The 18,769-nt window shown below is 63.2% G+C and overlaps 2 protein-coding genes across 4 annotated transcripts in view; both read right to left on the minus strand.

The window, feature by feature from the left end:
• Positions 1–18,763, minus strand: part of LOC142502335 (matrix metalloproteinase-25-like) — an 85,029-nt gene extending 66,266 nt beyond the window's left edge. Inside the window, exon 1 of the mRNA XM_075613145.1 lies at positions 18,630–18,763. Coding sequence (XP_075469260.1) covers positions 18,630–18,710 — 81 coding nt within the window. The 5' untranslated portion in view covers positions 18,711–18,763. The remainder of the gene's footprint in view (positions 1–18,629) is intronic.
• The window catches only part of MDGA2 (MAM domain containing glycosylphosphatidylinositol anchor 2), a 648,696-nt gene that overhangs the window by 160,690 nt on the left and 469,237 nt on the right, over positions 1–18,769 (minus strand). The gene's annotated exons all lie outside the window — the stretch shown is intronic.

An 18,769-nucleotide genomic window follows, 5' to 3' on the forward strand; every position in this document is an offset into this window, starting at 1 on the left:
CCTCCCCCTACAGCATTCCCAACCTCTCCCTACAGCATCCCCAACCTCCCCCTACAGCATCCGCAACCTCCCCCTACAGCATCCACAACCTCCCCCTACAGCTTACGCATCCTCCCCCTACAGCATCCCCAACCTCCCCCTACACCATCACCATCCTATCCCCTACAGCATCCCCAACCTCCCCCCTACAGCATCCCCAACCTCCCCCCTACAGCATCCCCCACCCCTTCCCTACAGCATCCCCAACCTCCAACCTACAGCATCCCCAACGTCCCCCTACAGCATTCCCAACCTCCCCCTACAGCATCCCCAACCTCCCCCCGTTCAGCATCCCCAACCTCCCCCCGTTCAGCATCCCCAACGTCCCCCTACAGTATCCCCAACCTCCCCCTACAGCATCCCCAACCTCCCCCTACAGCATCCCCAACCTCCCCCTACAGCATCCCCAACCTCTCCCCGTTCAGCATCCCCAACGTCCCCCTACAGCATCCCCAACCTCCCCCTACAGCATCCCCAACCTCCCCCCTACAGCATCCCCAACCTCCCCCTACAGCAACCCCAACCTCCCCCTACAGCAACCCCAACCTCCCCCCTACAGCATCCCCAACCTCCCTTTACAGCTTACGCGAGCCTCCCCCTACAGCATCCCCAACCTCCCCCCTACAGCATACCAACGTCCGCCTACAGCATCCCCAACCTCCCCCCTACAGCATCCCCAACCTCCCCCCTACAGCACCCCCAACCTCCCCCTACAGCATCCCCAACCTCCCCCCTACAGCATCCCCAACCTCCCCCTACAGCAACCCCAACCTCCCCCTACAGCAACCCCAACCTCCCCCCTACAGCATCCCCAACCTCCCTTTACAGCTTACGCGAACCTCCCCCTACAGCATCCCCAACCTCCCCCCTACAGCATCCCAACCTCCCCCTACAGCATCCCCAACCTCCCCCCTACAGCATACCAACGTCCGCCTAAAGCATCCCCAACCTCCCCCCTACAGCATCCCCAACCTCCCCCCTACAGCACCCCCAACCTCCCCCCTACAGCATCCCCAATCTCCCCCTACAGCATCCCCAACCTCCCCCTACAGCATCCCCAACCTCCCCCCTACAGCATCCCCAACCTCCCCCTACAGCATCCCCAACCTCCCCCCTACAGCATCCCCAACCTCCCCCCTACAGCATCCCCAACCTCCCCCCTACAGCATCCCCAACCTCCCCCCTATAGCATCCCCAACCTCCCCCTACAGCATCCCCAACCTCCCCCCTACAGCATCCCCAACCTCCCCCTACAGCATCCCCAACGTCCCCCTACAGCATCCCCAACCTCCCCCCTACAGCATCCCCAACCTCCCCCCTACAGCATCCCCAACCTCCCCCTACAGCATCCCCAACCTCCCCCCTACAGCATCCCCAACCTCCCCCCTACAGCATCCCCAACCTCCCCCTACAGCATCCCCAACCTTACCCTACAGCATCCCCATCCTCCCCCTACAGCATCCCCAACCTCCCCCTACAGCTTACGCAAACCTCCCCCTACAGCTTACGCAAACCTCCCCCTACAGCATCCCCAACTTCCCCCTACAGCATCCCCAACCTCCCCCTACAGCATCCCCAACCTCCCCCCTACAGCATCCCCAACCTCCCCCTACAGCATCCCCAACCTCCCCCTACAGCATCCCCAACCTCCCCCTACAGCATCCCCAACCTCCCCCTACAGCATCCCCAACCTCCCCCTACAGCATCCCCAACCTCCCCCTACAGCTTACGCATCCTCCCCCTACAGCATCCCCAACCTCCCCCTACAGCATCCCCATCCTCCCCCCTACAGCATCCCCAACCTCCCCCCTACAGCATCCCCCACCTCCCCCCTACAGCATCCCCAACCTCCAACCTACAGCATCCCCAATGTCCCCCTACAGCATCCCCAACCTCCCCCTACAGCATCCCCAACCTCCCCCTTACAGCATCCCCATCCTCCCCCTACAGCATCCCCAACCTCCCCCCTACAGCATCCCCAACCTCCCCCCAGTCAGCATCCCCAACCTCCCCCCGTTCAGCATCCCCAATGTCCCCCTACAGTATCCCCAACCTCCCCCCGTTCAGCATCCCCAACGTCCCCCTACAGCATCCCCAACCTCCCCCTACAGCATACCCAACGTTCCCCTACAGCATCCCCAACCTCCCCCCTACAGCATCCCCAACCTCCCCCCTACAGCATCCCCAACCTCTCCCCGTTCAGCATCCCCAACGTCCCCCTACAGCATCCCCAACCTCCCCCTACAGTATCCCCAACCTCCCTCTACAGCATCCCCAACCTCCCCCTACAGCATACCCAACCTCCCCCTACAGCATACCCAACCTCCCCCTACAGCGTACCCAACCTCCCCCTACAGCATCCCCAACCTCCCCCTACAGCATCCCCAACCTCCCCCTACAGCATCCCCAACCTCCCCCTACAGCAACCCCAACCTCCCCCTACAGAAACCCCAACCTCCCCCCTACAGCATCCCCACCTCCCTTTACAGCTTACGCGAACCTCCCCCTACAGCATCCCCAACCTCCCCCTACAGCAACCCCAACCTCCCCCTACAGAAACCCCAACCTCCCCCCTACAGCATCCCCAACCTCCCTTTACAGCTTACGCGAACCTCCCCCTACAGCATCCCCAACCTCCCCCCTACAGCACCCCCTACCTCTCCCCAGCAGCATCCCCAACCTCCCCCTACAGCAACCCCAACCTCCCCCTACAGAAACCCCAACCTCCCCCCTACAGCATCCCCAACCTCCCTTTACAGCTTACGCGAACCTCCCCCTACAGCATCCCCAACCTCCCCCCTACAGCATCCCAACCTCCCCCTACAGCATCCCCAACCTCCCCCCTACAGCATACCAACGTCCCCCTACAGCATCCCCAACCTCCCCCTACAGCATCCCCAACCTCCCCCCTACAGCATCCCCAACCTCCCCCCTACAGCATCCCCAACCTCCCCCCTACAGCATCCCCAACCTCCCCCCTACAGCATCCCCAACCTCCCCCCTATAGCATCCCCAACCTCCCCCTACAGCATCCCCAACCTCCCCCCTACAGCATCCCCAACCTCCCCCTACAGCATCCCCAACGTCCCCCTACAGCATCCCCAACCTCCCCCCTACAGCATCCCCAACCTCCCCCCTACAGCATCCCCAACCTCCCCCTACAGCATCCCCAACCTCCCCCTACAGCATCCCCAACCTCCCCCCTACAGCATCCCCAACCTCCCCCTACAGCATCCCCAACCTCCCCCTACAGCATCCCAAACCTCCCCCTACAGCATCCCCAACCTCCCCCTACAGCATCCCCAACCTCCCCCTACAGCATCCCCAACCTCCCCCTACAGCTTACGCATCCTCCCCCTACAGCATCCCCAACCTCCCCCTACAGCATCTCCATCCTCCCCCCTACAGCATCCCCAACCTCCCCCCTACAGCATCCCCCACCTCCCCCCTACAGCATCCCCAACCTCCAACCTACAGCATCCCCAACGTCCCCCTACAGCATTCCCAACCTCCCCCCTACAGCATCCCCAACCTCCCCCCAGTCAGCATCCCCAACCTCCCCCCGTTCAGCATCCCCAATGTCCCCCTACAGTATCCCCAACCTCCCCCCGTTCAGCATCCCCAACGTCCCCCTACAGCATCCCCAACCTCCCCCTACAGCATACCCAACGTTCCCCTACAGCATCCCCAACCTCCCCCCTACAGCATCCCCAACCTCCCCCCTACAGCATCCCCAACCTCTCCCCGTTCAGCATCCCCAACGTCCCCCTACAGCATCCCCAACCTCCCCCTACAGTATCCCCAACCTCCCTCTACAGCATCCCCAACCTCCCCCTACAGCATACCCAACCTCCCCCTACAGCATACCCAACCTCCCCCTACAGCGTACCCAACCTCCCCCTACAGCATCCCCAACCTCCCCCTACAGCATCCCCAACCTCCCCCTACAGCATCCCCAACCTCCCCCTACAGCAACCCCAACCTCCCCCTACAGAAACCCCAACCTCCCCCCTACAGCATCCCCACCTCCCTTTACAGCTTACGCGAACCTCCCCCTACAGCATCCCCAACCTCCCCCTACAGCAACCCCAACCTCCCCCTACAGAAACCCCAACCTCCCCCCTACAGCATCCCCAACCTCCCTTTACAGCTTACGCGAACCTCCCCCTACAGCATCCCCAACCTCCCCCCTACAGCACCCCCTACCTCTCCCCAGCAGCATCCCCAACCTCCCCCTACAGCAACCCCAACCTCCCCCTACAGAAACCCCAACCTCCCCCCTACAGCATCCCCAACCTCCCTTTACAGCTTACGCGAACCTCCCCCTACAGCATCCCCAACCTCCCCCCTACAGCATCCCAACCTCCCCCTACAGCATCCCCAACCTCCCCCCTACAGCATACCAACGTCCCCCTACAGCATCCCCAACCTCCCCCTACAGCATCCCCAACCTCCCCCCTACAGCATCCCCAACCTCCCCCCTACAGCATCCCCAACCTCCCCCCTACAGCATCCCCAACCTCCCCCCTACAGCATCCCCAACCTCCCCCCTATAGCATCCCCAACCTCCCCCTACAGCATCCCCAACCTCCCCCCTACAGCATCCCCAACCTCCCCCTACAGCATCCCCAACGTCCCCCTACAGCATCCCCAACCTCCCCCCTACAGCATCCCCAACCTCCCCCCTACAGCATCCCCAACCTCCCCCTACAGCATCCCCAACCTCCCCCCAACAGCATCCCCAACCTCCCCCTACAGCATCCCCAACCTTACCCTACAGCATCCCCAACCTCCCCCTACAGCATCCCCAACCTCCCCCTACAGCTTACGCGAACCTCCCCCTACAGCTTACGCAAACCTCCCCCTACAGCATCCCCAACCTCCCCCTACAGCATCCCCAACCTCCCCCTACAGCATCCCCAACCTCCCCCCTACAGCATCCCCAACCTCCCCCTACAGCATCCCCAACCTCCCCCTACAGCATCCCCAACCTCCCCCTACAGCATCCCCAACCTCCCCCTACAGCATCCCCAACCTCCCCCCTACAGCATCCCCAACCTCCCCCTACAGCATCCCCAACCTCCCCCTACAGCATCCCCAACCTCCCCCTACAGCATCCCCAACCTCCCCCTACAGCATCCCCAACCTCCCCCTACAGCATCCCCAACCTCCCCCTACAGCTTACGCATCCTCCCCCTACAGCATCCCCAACCTCCCCCTACAGCATCCCCATCCTCCCCCCTACAGCATCCCCAACCTCCCCCCTACAGCATCCCCCACCTCCCCCCTACAGCATCCCCAACCTCCAACCTACAGCATCCCCAACGTCCCCCTACAGCATTCCCAACCTCCCCCCTACAGCATCCCCAACCTCCCCCTACAGCATCCCCAACCTCCCCCCAGTCAGCATCCCCAACCTCCCCCCGTTCAGCATCCCCAATGTCCCCCTACAGTATCCCCAACCTCCCCCCGTTCAGCATCCCCAACGTCCCCCTACAGCATCCCCAACCTCCCCCTACAGCATACCCAACGTTCCCCTACAGCATCCCCAACCTCCCCCCTACAGCATCCCCAACCTCCCCCCTACAGCATCCCCAACCTCTCCCCGTTCAGCATCCCCAACGTCCCCCTACAGCATCCCCAACCTCCCCCTACAGTATCCCCAACCTACCTCTACAGCATCCCCAACCTCCCCCTACAGCATACCCAACCTCCCCCTACAGCATACCCAACCTCCCCCTACAGCGTACCCAACCTCCCCCTACAGCATCCCCAACCTCCCCCTACAGCATCCCCAACCTCCCCCTACAGCATCCCCAACCTCCCCCTACAGCAACCCCAACCTCCCCCTACAGAAACCCCAACCTCCCCCCTACAGCATCCCCAACCTCCCTTTACAGCTTACGCGAACCTCCCCCTACAGCATCCCCAACCTCCCCCCTACAGCACCCCCAACCTCTCCCCAACAGCATCCCCAACCTCCCCCTACAGCAACCCCAACCTCCCCCTACAGAAACCCCAACCTCCCCCCTACAGCATCCCCAACCTCCCTTTACAGCTTACGCGAACCTCCCCCTACAGCATCCCCAACCTCCCCCCTACAGCATCCCAACCTCCCCCTACAGCATCCCCAACCTCCCCCCTACAGCATACCAACGTCCCCCTACAGCATCCCCAACCTCCCCCTACAGCATCCCCAACCTCCCCCCTACAGCATCCCCAACCTCCCCCCTACAGCATCCCCAACCTCCCCCCTACAGCATCCCCAACCTCCCCCTACAGCATCCCCAACCTCCCCCTACAGCATCCCCAACCTCCCCCCTACAGCATCCCCAACCTCCCCCTACAGCATCCCCAACCTCCCCCTACAGCATCCCCAACGTCCCCCTACAGCATCCCCAACCTCCCCCCTACAGCATCCCCAACCTCCCCCTACAGCATCCCCAACCTCCCCCTACAGCATCCCCAACCTCCCCCCTACAGCATCCCCAACCTCCCCCTACAGCATCCCCAACCTCTCCCTACAGCATCCCCATCCTCCCCCTACAGCATCCCCAACCTCCCCCTACAGCATACCCAACCTCCCCCTACAGCATCCCCAACCTCCCCCTACAGCATCCCCATCCTCCCCCTACAGCATCCCAAACCTCCCCCTACAGCATACCCAACCTCCCCCTACAGCATCCCCAACCTCCCCCTACAGCATCCCCAACCTCCCCCTACAGCTTACGCGAACCTCCCCCTACAGCATCCCCAACCTCCCCCTACAGCATCCCAAACCTCCCCCTACAGTATCCCAAACCTCCCTCTACAGCAGCCCAATTCTCCCCCTACAGCATCCCCAACCTCCCCCTACAGCATCCCCAACCTCCCCCTACAGCATCCCCAACCTCCCCCTACAGCATCCCCAACCTCCCCCTACAGCATCCCCAACCTCCCCCCTACAGCACCCCCAACCTCTCCCCAACAGCATCCCCAACCTCCCCCTACAGCAACAACAACCTCCCCCTACAGAAACCCCAACCTCCCCCCTACAGCATCCCCAACCTCCCTTTACAGCTTACGCGAACCTCCCCCTACAGAATCCCCAACCTCCCCCCTACAGCATCCCAACCTCCCCCTACAGCATCCCCAACCTCCCCCCTACAGCATACCAACGTCCCCCTACAGCATCCCCAACCTCCCCCTACAGCATCCCCAACCTCCCCCCTACAGCATCCCCAACCTCCCCCCTACAGCATCCCCAACCTCCCCCCTACAGCATCCCCAACCTCCCCCTACAGCATCCCCAACCTCCCCCCTACAGCATCCCCAACCTCCCCCCTACAGCATCCCCATCCTCCCCCTACAGCATCCCCAACCTACCCCTACAGCATCCCCAACCTCCCCCCTACAGCATCCCCAACCTCCCCCCTACAGCATCCCCAACCTCCCCCCTATAGCATCCCCAACCTCCCCCCTACAGCATCCCCAACCTCCCCCTACAGCATCCCCAACCATTCCCTACAGCATCCCCAACCTCCCCCTACAGCATCCCCAACCTCTCCCTACAGCATCCCAAACCTCCCCCTACAGCATCCCCAACCTCCCCCTACAGCATCCCCAACCTCCCCCCTACAGCTTACGCGAACCTCCCCCTACAGCATCCCCAACCTCCCTCTACAGCATCCCCAACCTCCCCCTACAGCATCCCAAACCTCCCCCTACAGTATCCCAATTCTCCCTCTACAGCATCCCCAACCTCCCCCTACAGCATCCCTAACCTCCCCCTACAGCATCCCCAACCTCCCCTACAGCTTACGCGAACCTCCCCCTACAACATCCCCATCCTCCCCCTACAGCTTACGCGAACCTCCCCCTACAGCATCCCCAACCTCCCCCTACAGCATCCCCAACCTCCCCCTACAGCATCCCCAACCTCCCCCTACTGCATCCCCAACCTCCCCATACAGCATCCCCAACCTCCCCCTACAGCATCCCCAACCTCCCCCTACAGCATCCCCAACCTCCCCCCTACAGCATCCCCAACCTCCCCCCTACAGCATCCCCAACCTCCCCCTACAGAAACCCCAACCTCCCCCCTACAGCATCCCCAACCTCCCCCTACAGCATCCCCAACCTCCCCCTACAGCATCCCCAACCTTACCCTACAGCATCCCCAACCTCCCCCTACAGCATCCCCAACCTCCCCCTACAGCATCCCCAACCTCCCCCTACAGCATCCCCATCCTCCCCCTACAGCATCCCCAACCTCCCCCTACAGCATCCCCAACCTCCCCCCTACAGCATCCCCAACCTCCCCCTACAGCATCCCCAACCTCCCCCCTACAGCATCCCCAACCTCCCCCTACAGCATCCCCAACCTCCCCCTACAGCATCCCCAACCTCCCCCTACAGCATCCCCAACCTCCCCCTACAGCATCCCCAACCTCCCCCCTACAGCATCCCCAACCTCCCCCTACAGCATCCCCAACCTCCCCCTACAGCATCCCCAACCTCCCCCTACAGCATCCCCAACCTCCCCCCTACAGCATCCCCAACCTCCCCCCTACAGCATCCCCAACCTCCCCCTACAGCATCCCCAACCTCCCCCCTACAGCATCCCCATCCTCCCCCTACAGCATCCCCAACCTCCCCCTACAGCATCCCCAACCTCCCCCTACAGCATCCCCAACCTCCCCCTACAGCATCCCCAACCTCCCCCTACAGCATCCCCAACCCCCCCCCTACAGCATCCCCAACCTCCCCCTACAGCATCCCCAACCTCCCCCTACAGCATCCCCAACCTCCCCCTACAGCATCCCCAACCTCCCCCTACAGCATCCCCAACCTCCCCCCTACAGCATCCCCAACCTCCCCCTACAGCATCCCCAACCTCCCCCCTACAGCATCCCCAACCTCCCCCCTACAGCATCCCCAACCTCCCCCCTACAGCATCCCCAACCTCCCCCCTACAGCATCCCCAACCTCCCCCTACAGCATCCCCAACCTCACCCCTACAGCATCCCCAACCTCCCCCCTACAGCATCCCCAACCTCCCCCCTACAGCATCCCCAACCTCCCCCTACAGCATCCCCAACCTCCCCCCTACAGCATCCCCATCCTCCCCCCTACAGCATCCCCAACCTCCCCCTACAGCATCCCCAACCTCCCCCCTACAGCATCCCCAACCTCCCCCTACAGCATCCCCAACCTCCCCCCTACAGCATCCCCAACCTCCCCCCTACAGCATCCCCAACCTCTCCCTACAGCATCCCCAACCTCCCCCTACAGCATCCCCAAACCCCCCCCCACCCCCACAGAATCCCCAACCTCCCCCTACAGCATCCCCAACCTCCCCCTACAGCATCCCCAAACCCCCCCCCACCCCCACAGAATCCCCAACCTCCCCCTACAGCATCCCCAACCTCCCCCCTACAGCATCCCCAACCTCCCCCTACAGCATCCCCAACCTCCCCCTACAGCATCCCCAACCTCCCCCTACAGCATCCCCAACCTCCCCCTACAGCATCCCCAACCTCCCCCTACAGCATCCCCAACCTCCCCCTACAGCATCCCCAACCTCCCCCCTACAGCATCCCCATCCTCCCCCTACAGCATCCCCAACCTCCCCCTACAGCATCCCAAACCTCCCCCTACAGCATCCCCAACCTCCCCCCTACAGCATCCCCAACCTCCCCCCTACAGCATCCCCAACCTCCCCCTACAGCATCCCCAACCTCCCCCCTACAGCATCCCCAACCTCCCCCTACAGCATCCCCAACCTCCCCCTACAGCATCCCCAACCTCCCCCCTACAGCATCCCCAACCTCCCCCTACAGCATCCCCAACCTCCCCCCTACAGCATCCCCAACCTCCCCCCTACAGCATCCCCAACCTCCCCCCTACAGCATCCCCAACCTCCCCCCTATAGCATCCCCAACCTCCCCCTACAGCATCCCCAACCTCCCCCTACAGCATCCCCAACCTCCCCCCTACAGCATCCCCAACCTCCCCCTACAGCATCCCCAACCTCCCCCTACAGCATCCCCAACCTCCCCCCTACAGCATCCCCAACCTCCCCCTACAGCATCCCCAACCTCCCCCTACAGCATCCCCAACCTCCCCCCTACAGCATCCCCAACCTCCCCCCTACAGCATCCCCAACCTCCCCCTACAGCATCCCCAACCTCCCCCTACAGCATCCCCAACCTCCCCCCTACAGCATCCCCAACCTCCCCCCTACAGCATCCCCAACCTCCCCCCTACAGCATCCCCATCCTCCCCCTACAGCATCCCCAACCTCCCCCTACAGCATCCCCAACCTCCCCCCTACAGCATCCCCAACCTCCCCCCTACAGCATCCCCAACCTCCCCCCTACAGCATCCCCAACCTCCCCCCTACAGCATCCCCAACCTCCCCCCTACAGCATCCCCAACCTCCCCCTACAGCATCCCCAACCTCCCCCCTACAGCATCCCCAACCTCCCCCCTACAGCATCCCCAACCTCCCCCTACAGCATCCCCAACCTCCCCCCTACAGCATCCCCAACCTCCCCCCTACAGCATCCCCAACCTCCCCCCTACAGCATCCCCAACCTCCCCCTACAGCATCCCCATCCTCCCCCCTACAGCATCCCCATCCTCCCCCTACAGCATCCCCAACCTCCCCCCTACAGCATCCCCAACCTCCCCCCTACAGCATCCCCAACCTCCCCCCTACAGCATCCCCATCCTCCCCCTACAGCATCCCCAACCTCCCCCTACAGCATCCCCAACCTCCCCCTACAGCATCCCCAACCTCCCCCTACAGCATCCCCAACCTCCCCCTACAGCATCCCCAACCTCCCCCCTACAGCATCCCCAACCTCCCCCCTACAGCATCCCCAACCTCCCCCTACAGCATCCCCAACCTCCCCCTACAGCATCCCCAACCTCCCCCCTACAGCATCCCCAACCTCCCCCCTACAGCATCCCCAACCTCTCCCTACAGCATCCCCAACCTCCCCCCTACAGCATCCCCAACCTCCCCCCTACAGCATCCCCAACCTCCCCCTACAGCATCCCCAACCTCCCCCCTACAGCATCCCCAACCTCCCCCTACAGCACCCCCAACCTCCCCCTACAGCATCCCCAACCTCTCCCTACAGCATCCCCATCCTCCCCCTACAGCATCCCCAACCTCCCCCCTACAGCATCCCCAACCTCCCCCCTACAGCATCCCCATCCTCCCCCTACAGCATCCCCAACCTCTCCCCTACAGCATCCCCATCCTCCCCCTACAGCATCCCCAACCTCCCCCCTACAGCATCCCCATCCTCCCCCTACAGCATCCCCAACCTCCCCCCTACAGCATCCCCATCCTCCCCCTACAGCATCCCCAACCTCTCCCCTACAGCATCCCCATCCTCCCCCTACAGCATCCCCAACCTCCCCCCTACAGCATCCCCAACCTCCCCCTACAGCATCCCCAACCTCCCCCTACAGCATCCCCAACCTCTCCCTACAGCATCCCCAACCTCCCCCTACAGCATCCCGAACCTCCCCCTACAGCATCCCCATCCTCCCCCCTACAGCATCCCCAACCTCCCCCTACAGCTTACGCGAGCCTCCCCCTACAGCATCCCCAACCTCCCCCTACAGCATCCCCAACCTCCCCCTATAGCATCCCCAACCTCTCCCTACAGCATCCCCAACCTCCCCCCTACAGCATCCCCAACCTCCCCCCTACAGCATCCCCAACCTCCCCCTACAGCATCCCCAACCTCCCCCCTACAGCATCCCCATCCTCCCCCCTACAGCATCCCCAACCTCCCCCTACAGCATCCCCAACCTCCCCCCTACAGCATCCCCAACCTCCCCCTACAGCATCCCCAACCTCCCCCCTACAGCATCCCCAACCTCCCCCTACAGCATCCCCAACCTCTCCCTACAGCATCCCCAACCTCCCCCTACAGCATCCCCAACCTCCCCCTACAGCATCCCCAACCTCCCCCCTACAGCATCCCCAACCTCCCCCCTACAGCATCCCCAACCTCCCCCTACAGCATCCCCAACCTCCCCCTATAGCATCCCCAACCTCCCCCTACAGCATCCCCAACCTCCCCCCTACAGCATCCCCAACCTCCCCCCTACAGCATCCCCAACCTCCCCCTACAGCATCCCCAACCTCCCCCCTACAGCATCCCCAACCTCCCCCCTACAGCATCCCCAACCTCCCCCTACAGCATCTCCAACCTCCCCCTACAGCATCCCCAACCTCCCCCCTACAGCATCCCCAACCTCCCCCTACAGCATCCCCAACCTCCCCCTACAGCATCCCCAACCTCCCCCCTACAGCATCCCCAACCTCCCCCTACAGCATCCCCAACCTCCCCCCTACAGCATCCCCAACCTCCCCCTACAGCATCCCCAACCTCCCCCCTACAGCATCCCCAACCTCCCCCCTACAGCATCCCCAACCTCCCCCTACAGCATCCCCAACCTCCCCCCTACAGCATCCCCAACCTCCCCCCTACAGCATCCCCAACCTCCCCCTACAGCATCCCCAACCTCCCCCCTACAGCATCCCCAACCTCCCCCCTACAGCATCCCCAACCTCCCCCTACAGCATCCCCAACCTCCCCCTACAGCATCCCCAACCTCCCCCCTACAGCATCCCCAACCTCCCCCCTACAGCATCCCCAACCTCCCCCCTACAGCATCCCCATCCTCCCCCTACAGCATCCCCAACCTCCCCCTACAGCTTACGCGAGCCTCCCCCTACAGCATCCCCAACCTCCCCCTACAGCATCCCCAACCTCCCCCTATAGCATCCCCAACCTCTCCCTACAGCATCCCCAACCTCCCCCCTACAGCATCCCCAACCTCCCCCCTACAGCATCCCCAACCTCCCCCTACAGCATCCCCAACCTCCCCCCTACAGCATCCCCATCCTCCCCCTACAGCATCCCCAACCTCCCCCTACAGCATCCCCAACCTCCCCCTACAGCATCCCCAACCTCCCCCTACAGCATCCCCAACCTCCCCCCTACAGCATCCCCAACCTCCCCCTACAGCATCCCCAACCTCTCCCTACAGCATCCCCAACCTCCCCCTACAGCATCCCCAACCTCCCCCTACAGCATCCCCAACCTCCCCCCTACAGCATCCCCAACCTCCCCCCTACAGCATCCCCAACCTCCCCCTACAGCATCCCCAACCTCCCCCTATAGCATCCCCAACCTCCCCCTACAGCATCCCCAACCTCCCCCCTACAGCATCCCCAACCTCCCCCCTACAGCATCCCCAACCTCCCCCTACAGCATCCCCAACCTCCCCCCTACAGCATCCCCAACCTCCCCCCTACAGCATCCCCAACCTCCCCCTACAGCATCTCCAACCTCCCCCTACAGCATCCCCAACCTCCCCCCTACAGCATCCCCAACCTCCCCCTACAGCATCCCCAACCTCCCCCTACAGCATCCCCAACCTCCCCCCTACAGCATCCCCAACCTCCCCCTACAGCATCCCCAACCTCCCCCCTACAGCATCCCCAACCTCCCCCTACAGCATCCCCAACCTCCCCCCTACAGCATCCCCAACCTCCCCCCTACAGCATCCCCAACCTCCCCCTACAGCATCCCCAACCTCCCCCCTACAGCATCCCCAACCTCCCCCTACAGCATCCCCAACCTCCCCCCTACAGCATCCCCAACCTCCCCCTACAGCATCCCCAACCTCCCCCTACAGCATCCCAACCTCCCCCCTACAGCATCCCCAACCTCCCCCCTACAGCATCCCCAACCTCCCCCTACAGCATCCCCAACCTCCCCCCTACAGCATCCCCAACCTCCCCCTACAGCATCCCCAACCTCCCCCTACAGCATCCCCAACCTCCCCCCTACAGCATCCCCAACCTCCCCCTACAGCATCCCCAACCTCCCCCCTACAGCATCCCCAACCTCCCCCTACAGCATCCCCAACCTCCCCCTACAGCATCCCCAACCTCCCCCCTACAGCATCCCCAACCTCCCCCTACAGCATCCCCAACCTCCCCCTACAGCATCCCCAACCTCCCCCCTACAGCATCCCCAACCTCCCCCCTACAGCATCCCCAACCTCCCCCTACAGCATCCCCAACCTCCCCCTACAGCATCCCGAACCTCCCCCTACAGCATCCCCATCCTCCCCCCTACAGCATCCCCAACCTCCCCCTACAGCTTACGCGAGCCTCCCCCTACAGCATCCCCAACCTCCCCCTACAGCATCCCCAACCTCCCCCTATAGCATCCCCAACCTCTCCCTACAGCATCCCCAACCTCCCCCCTACAGCATCCCCAACCTCCCCCCTACAGCATCCCCAACCTCCCCCTACAGCATCCCCAACCTCCCCCCTACAGCATCCCCATCCTCCCCCCTACAGCATCCCCAACCTCCCCCTACAGCATCCCCAACCTCCCCCTACAGCATCCCCAACCTCCCCCTACAGCATCCCCAACCTCCCCCTACAGCATCCCCAACCTCCCCCCTACAGCATCCCCAACCTCCCCCCTACAGCATCCCCAACCTCCCCCCTACAGCATCCCCATCCTCCCCCTACAGCATCCCCAACCTCCCCCTACAGCATCCCCAACCTCCCCCTACAGCATCCCCAACCTCCCCCTACAGCATCCCCAACCTCCCCCTACAGCATCCCCAACCTCCCCCCTACAGCATCCCCAACCTCCCCCCTACAGCATCCCCAACCTCCCCCTACAGCATCCCCATCCTCCCCCCTACAGCATCCCCATCCTCCCCCTACAGCATCCCCAACCTCCCCCTACAGCATCCCCAACCTCCCCCCTACAGCATCCCCAACCTCCCCCCTACAGCATCCCCATCCTCCCCCTACAGCATCCCCAACCTCCCCCTACAGCATCCCCAACCTCCCCCTACAGCATCCCCAACCTCCCCCTACAGCATCCCCAACCTCCCCCTACAGCATCCCCAACCTCCCCCCTACAGCATCCCCAACCTCCCCCCTACAGCATCCCCAACCTCCCCCCTACAGCATCCCCAACCTCCCCCCTACAGCATCCCCAACCTCCCCCCTACAGCATCCCCAACCTCCCCCCTACAGCATCCCCAACCTCCCCCCTACAGCATCCCCAACCTCCCCCCTACAGCATCCCCAACCTCCCCCTACAGCATCCCCAACCTCCCCCCTACAGCATCCCCAACCTCCCCCTACAGCATCCCCAACCTCTCCCTACAGCATCCCCAACCTCCCCCTACAGCATCCCCAACCTCCCCCCTACAGCATCCCCAACCTCCCCCCTACAGCATCCCCATCCTCCCCCTACAGCATCCCAACCTCCCCCTACAGCATCCCCAACCTCCCCCTACAGCATCCCCAACCTCCCCCCTACAGCATCCTCAACCTCCCCCTACAGCATCCCCAACCTCCCCCTACAGCATCCCCAACCTCCCCCTACAGCATCCCCAACCTCCCCCTACAGCATCCCCAACCTCCCCCTACAGCATCCCCATCCTCCCCCTACAGCATCCCCAACCTCCCCCTACAGCATCCCCAACCTCCCCCCTACAGCATCCCCAACCTCTCCCCTACAGCATCCCCATCCTCCCCCTACAGCATCCCCAACCTCCCCCCTACAGCATCCCCATCCTCCCCCTACAGCATCCCCAACCTCTCCCCTACAGCATCCCCATCCTCCCCCTACAGCATCCCCAACCTCCCCCCTACAGCATCCCCAACCTCCCCCTACAGCATCCCCAACCTCCCCCTACAGCATCCCCAACCTCCCCCTACAGCATCCCCAACCTCCCCCCTACAGCATCCCCATCCTCCCCCTACAGCATCCCCAACCTCTCCCCTACAGCATCCCCATCCTCCCCCTACAGCATCCCCAACCTCCCCCCTACAGCATCCCCAACCTCTCCCTACAGCATCCCAACCTCCCCCTACAGCATCCCCAACCTCCCCCTACAGCATCCCCAACCTCCCCCTACAGCATCCCCAACCTCCCCCCTACAGCATCCCAACCTCCCCCTACAGCATCCCCAACCTCCCCCCTACAGCATCCCCAACCTCTCCCTACAGCATCCCCAACCTCCCCCTACAGCATCCCCAACCTCCCCCTACAGCATCCCCAACCTCCCCCTACAGCATCCCAACCTCCCCCCTACAGCATCCCCAACCTCCCCCCTACAGCATCCCCAACTCCCCCTACAGCATCCCCAACTTCCCCTACAGCATCCCCAACTCCCCCTACAGCATCCCCAACCTCCCCCTACAGCATCCCCAACCTCCCCCTACAGCTTACGCATCCTCCCCCTACAGCATCCCCAACCTCCCCCTACACCATCCCCAACCTCCCCCTACAGCATCCCCAACCTCCCCTACAGCATCCCCAACCTCCCCCTACAGCATCCCCAACCTCCCCCTACAGCATCCCCAACCTCCCCCCTACAGCATCCCCAACCTCCCCCTACAGCATCCCAACCTCCCCCTACAGCATCCCCAACCTCCCCCTACAGCATCCCCAACCTCCCCCTACAACATCCCCAACCTCCCCCCTACAGCATCCCCAACCTCCCCCTACAGCATCCCCAACCTCCCCCTACAGCATCCCCAACCTCCCCCTACAGCATCCCCAACCTCCCCCTACAGCATCCCCAACCTCCCCCTACAGCATCCCCAACCTCCCCCTACAGCATCCCCAACCTCCCCCCTACAGCATCCCCAACCTCCCCCCTACAGCATCCCCATCCTCCCCCTACAGCATCCCAACCTCCCCCTACAGCATCCCCAACCTCCCCCCTACAGCATCCCCAACCTCCCCCTACAGCATCCCCAACCTCCCCCCTACAGCATCCCCAACCTCCCCCTACAGCATCCCCAACCTCCCCCTACAGCATCCCCAACCTCCCCCCTACAGCATCCCCAACCTCCCCCCTACAGCATCCCCATCCTCCCCCCTACAGAATCCCCAACCTCCCCCTACAGCATCCCCAACCTCCCCCCAACAGCATCCCCAACCTCCCCCTACAGCATCCCCAACCTCCACCTACAGCATCCCCAACCTCCCCCTACAGCATCCCCAACTTCCCCCTACAGCATCCCCAACTCCCCCTACAGCTTACGCGAACCTCCCCCTACAGCTTACGCGAACCTCCCCCTACAGCTTACGTGAACCTCCCCCTACAGCATCCCCAACCTCCCCCTACACCTTACGTGAACCTCCCCCCTACAGCATCCCCAACCTCCCCCTACAGCATCCCCAACCTCCCCCCTACAGCATCCCCAACCTCCCCCTACAGCATCCCCAACCTCCCCCTACAGCATCCCCAACCTCCCCCCTACAGCATCCCCAACCTCCCCCTACAGCATCCCCAACCTCCCCCTACAGCATCCCCAACCTCCCCCCTACAGCATCCCCAACCTCCCCCCTACAGCATCCCCATCCTCCCCCCTACAGAATCCCCAACCTCCCCCTACAGCATCCCCAACCTCCCCCCAACAGCATCCCCAACCTCCCCCTACAGCATCCCCAACCTCCACCTACAGCATCCCCAACCTCCCCCTACAGCATCCCCAACCTCCCCCTACAGCTTACGCGAACCTCCCCCTACAGCTTACGCGAACCTCCCCCTACAGCTTACGTGAACCTCCCCCTACAGCATCCCAACCTCCCCCTACAGCATCCCCAACCTCCCCCTACAGCATCCCCAACCTCCCCCTACAGCATCCCCAACCTCCCCCTACAGCATCCCCAACCTCCCCCTACAGCATCCCCAACCTCCCCCTACAGCATCCCCAACCTCCCCCCTACAGCATCCCCAACTTCCCCCTACAGCATCCCCAACTCCCCCTACAGCTTACGCGAACCTCCCCCTACAGCTTACGCGAACCTCCCCCTACAGCTTACGTGAACCTCCCCCTACAGCATCCCCAACCTCCCCCTACAGCATCCTCAACCTCCCCCTACAGCATCCCCAACCTCCCCCTACAGCATCCCCAACCTCCCCCTACAGCATCCCCAACCTCCCCCCTACAGCATCCCCAACCTCCCCCTACAGCATCCCCAACCTCTCCCTACAGCATCCCCAACCTCCCCCTACAGCATCCCCAACCTCCCCCTACAGCATCCCCAACCTCCCCCTACAGCATCCCCAACCTCCCCCCTACAGCATCCCTAACCTCCCCCTACAGCATCCCCAACCTCCCCCTACAGCATCCCCATCCTCCCCCTACAGCATCCCCAACCTCCCCCTACAGCATCCCCAACCTCCCCCTACAGCATCCCCAACCTCCTCCCTACAGCATCCCCAACCTCCCCCTACAGCATCCCCAACCTCCCCCTACAGCATCCCCAACCTCCCCCTACAGCATCCCCAACCTCCCCCTACAGCATCCCCAACCTCCCCCCTACAACATCCCCAACCTCCCCCTACAGCATCCCCAACCTCCCCCTACAGCATCCCCGAATGGATCCCAAAATCCCCCCCCCCCCCCCACGGGATCCCCAAGGATATGAGAGCTGTCTCTCTGCCTCAGTCTTGCTAGTGATAAGAAAGCGTGCGCTCTCGTGCGCTCTCGTGCGCTCTCGTGCGCTCTCGGGCTGTCTCACCACTCCTTTGCTGATGTCTCTCGCAGTGGGTTTGGCCTCGGATAGAACCAGACTCCCCAACAGCATCCAGGCGGTCAGCATGTCCTCCTGCGCTCTCACACCCCGCTCTCTCTCTCTCACTCTCACTCTCTCTCACCCTG

This window comes from Ascaphus truei, chromosome 9 (genome assembly GCF_040206685.1).
Source record: "Ascaphus truei isolate aAscTru1 chromosome 9, aAscTru1.hap1, whole genome shotgun sequence".
NCBI classification, from domain to species: Eukaryota; Metazoa; Chordata; class Amphibia; order Anura; family Ascaphidae; genus Ascaphus; species Ascaphus truei.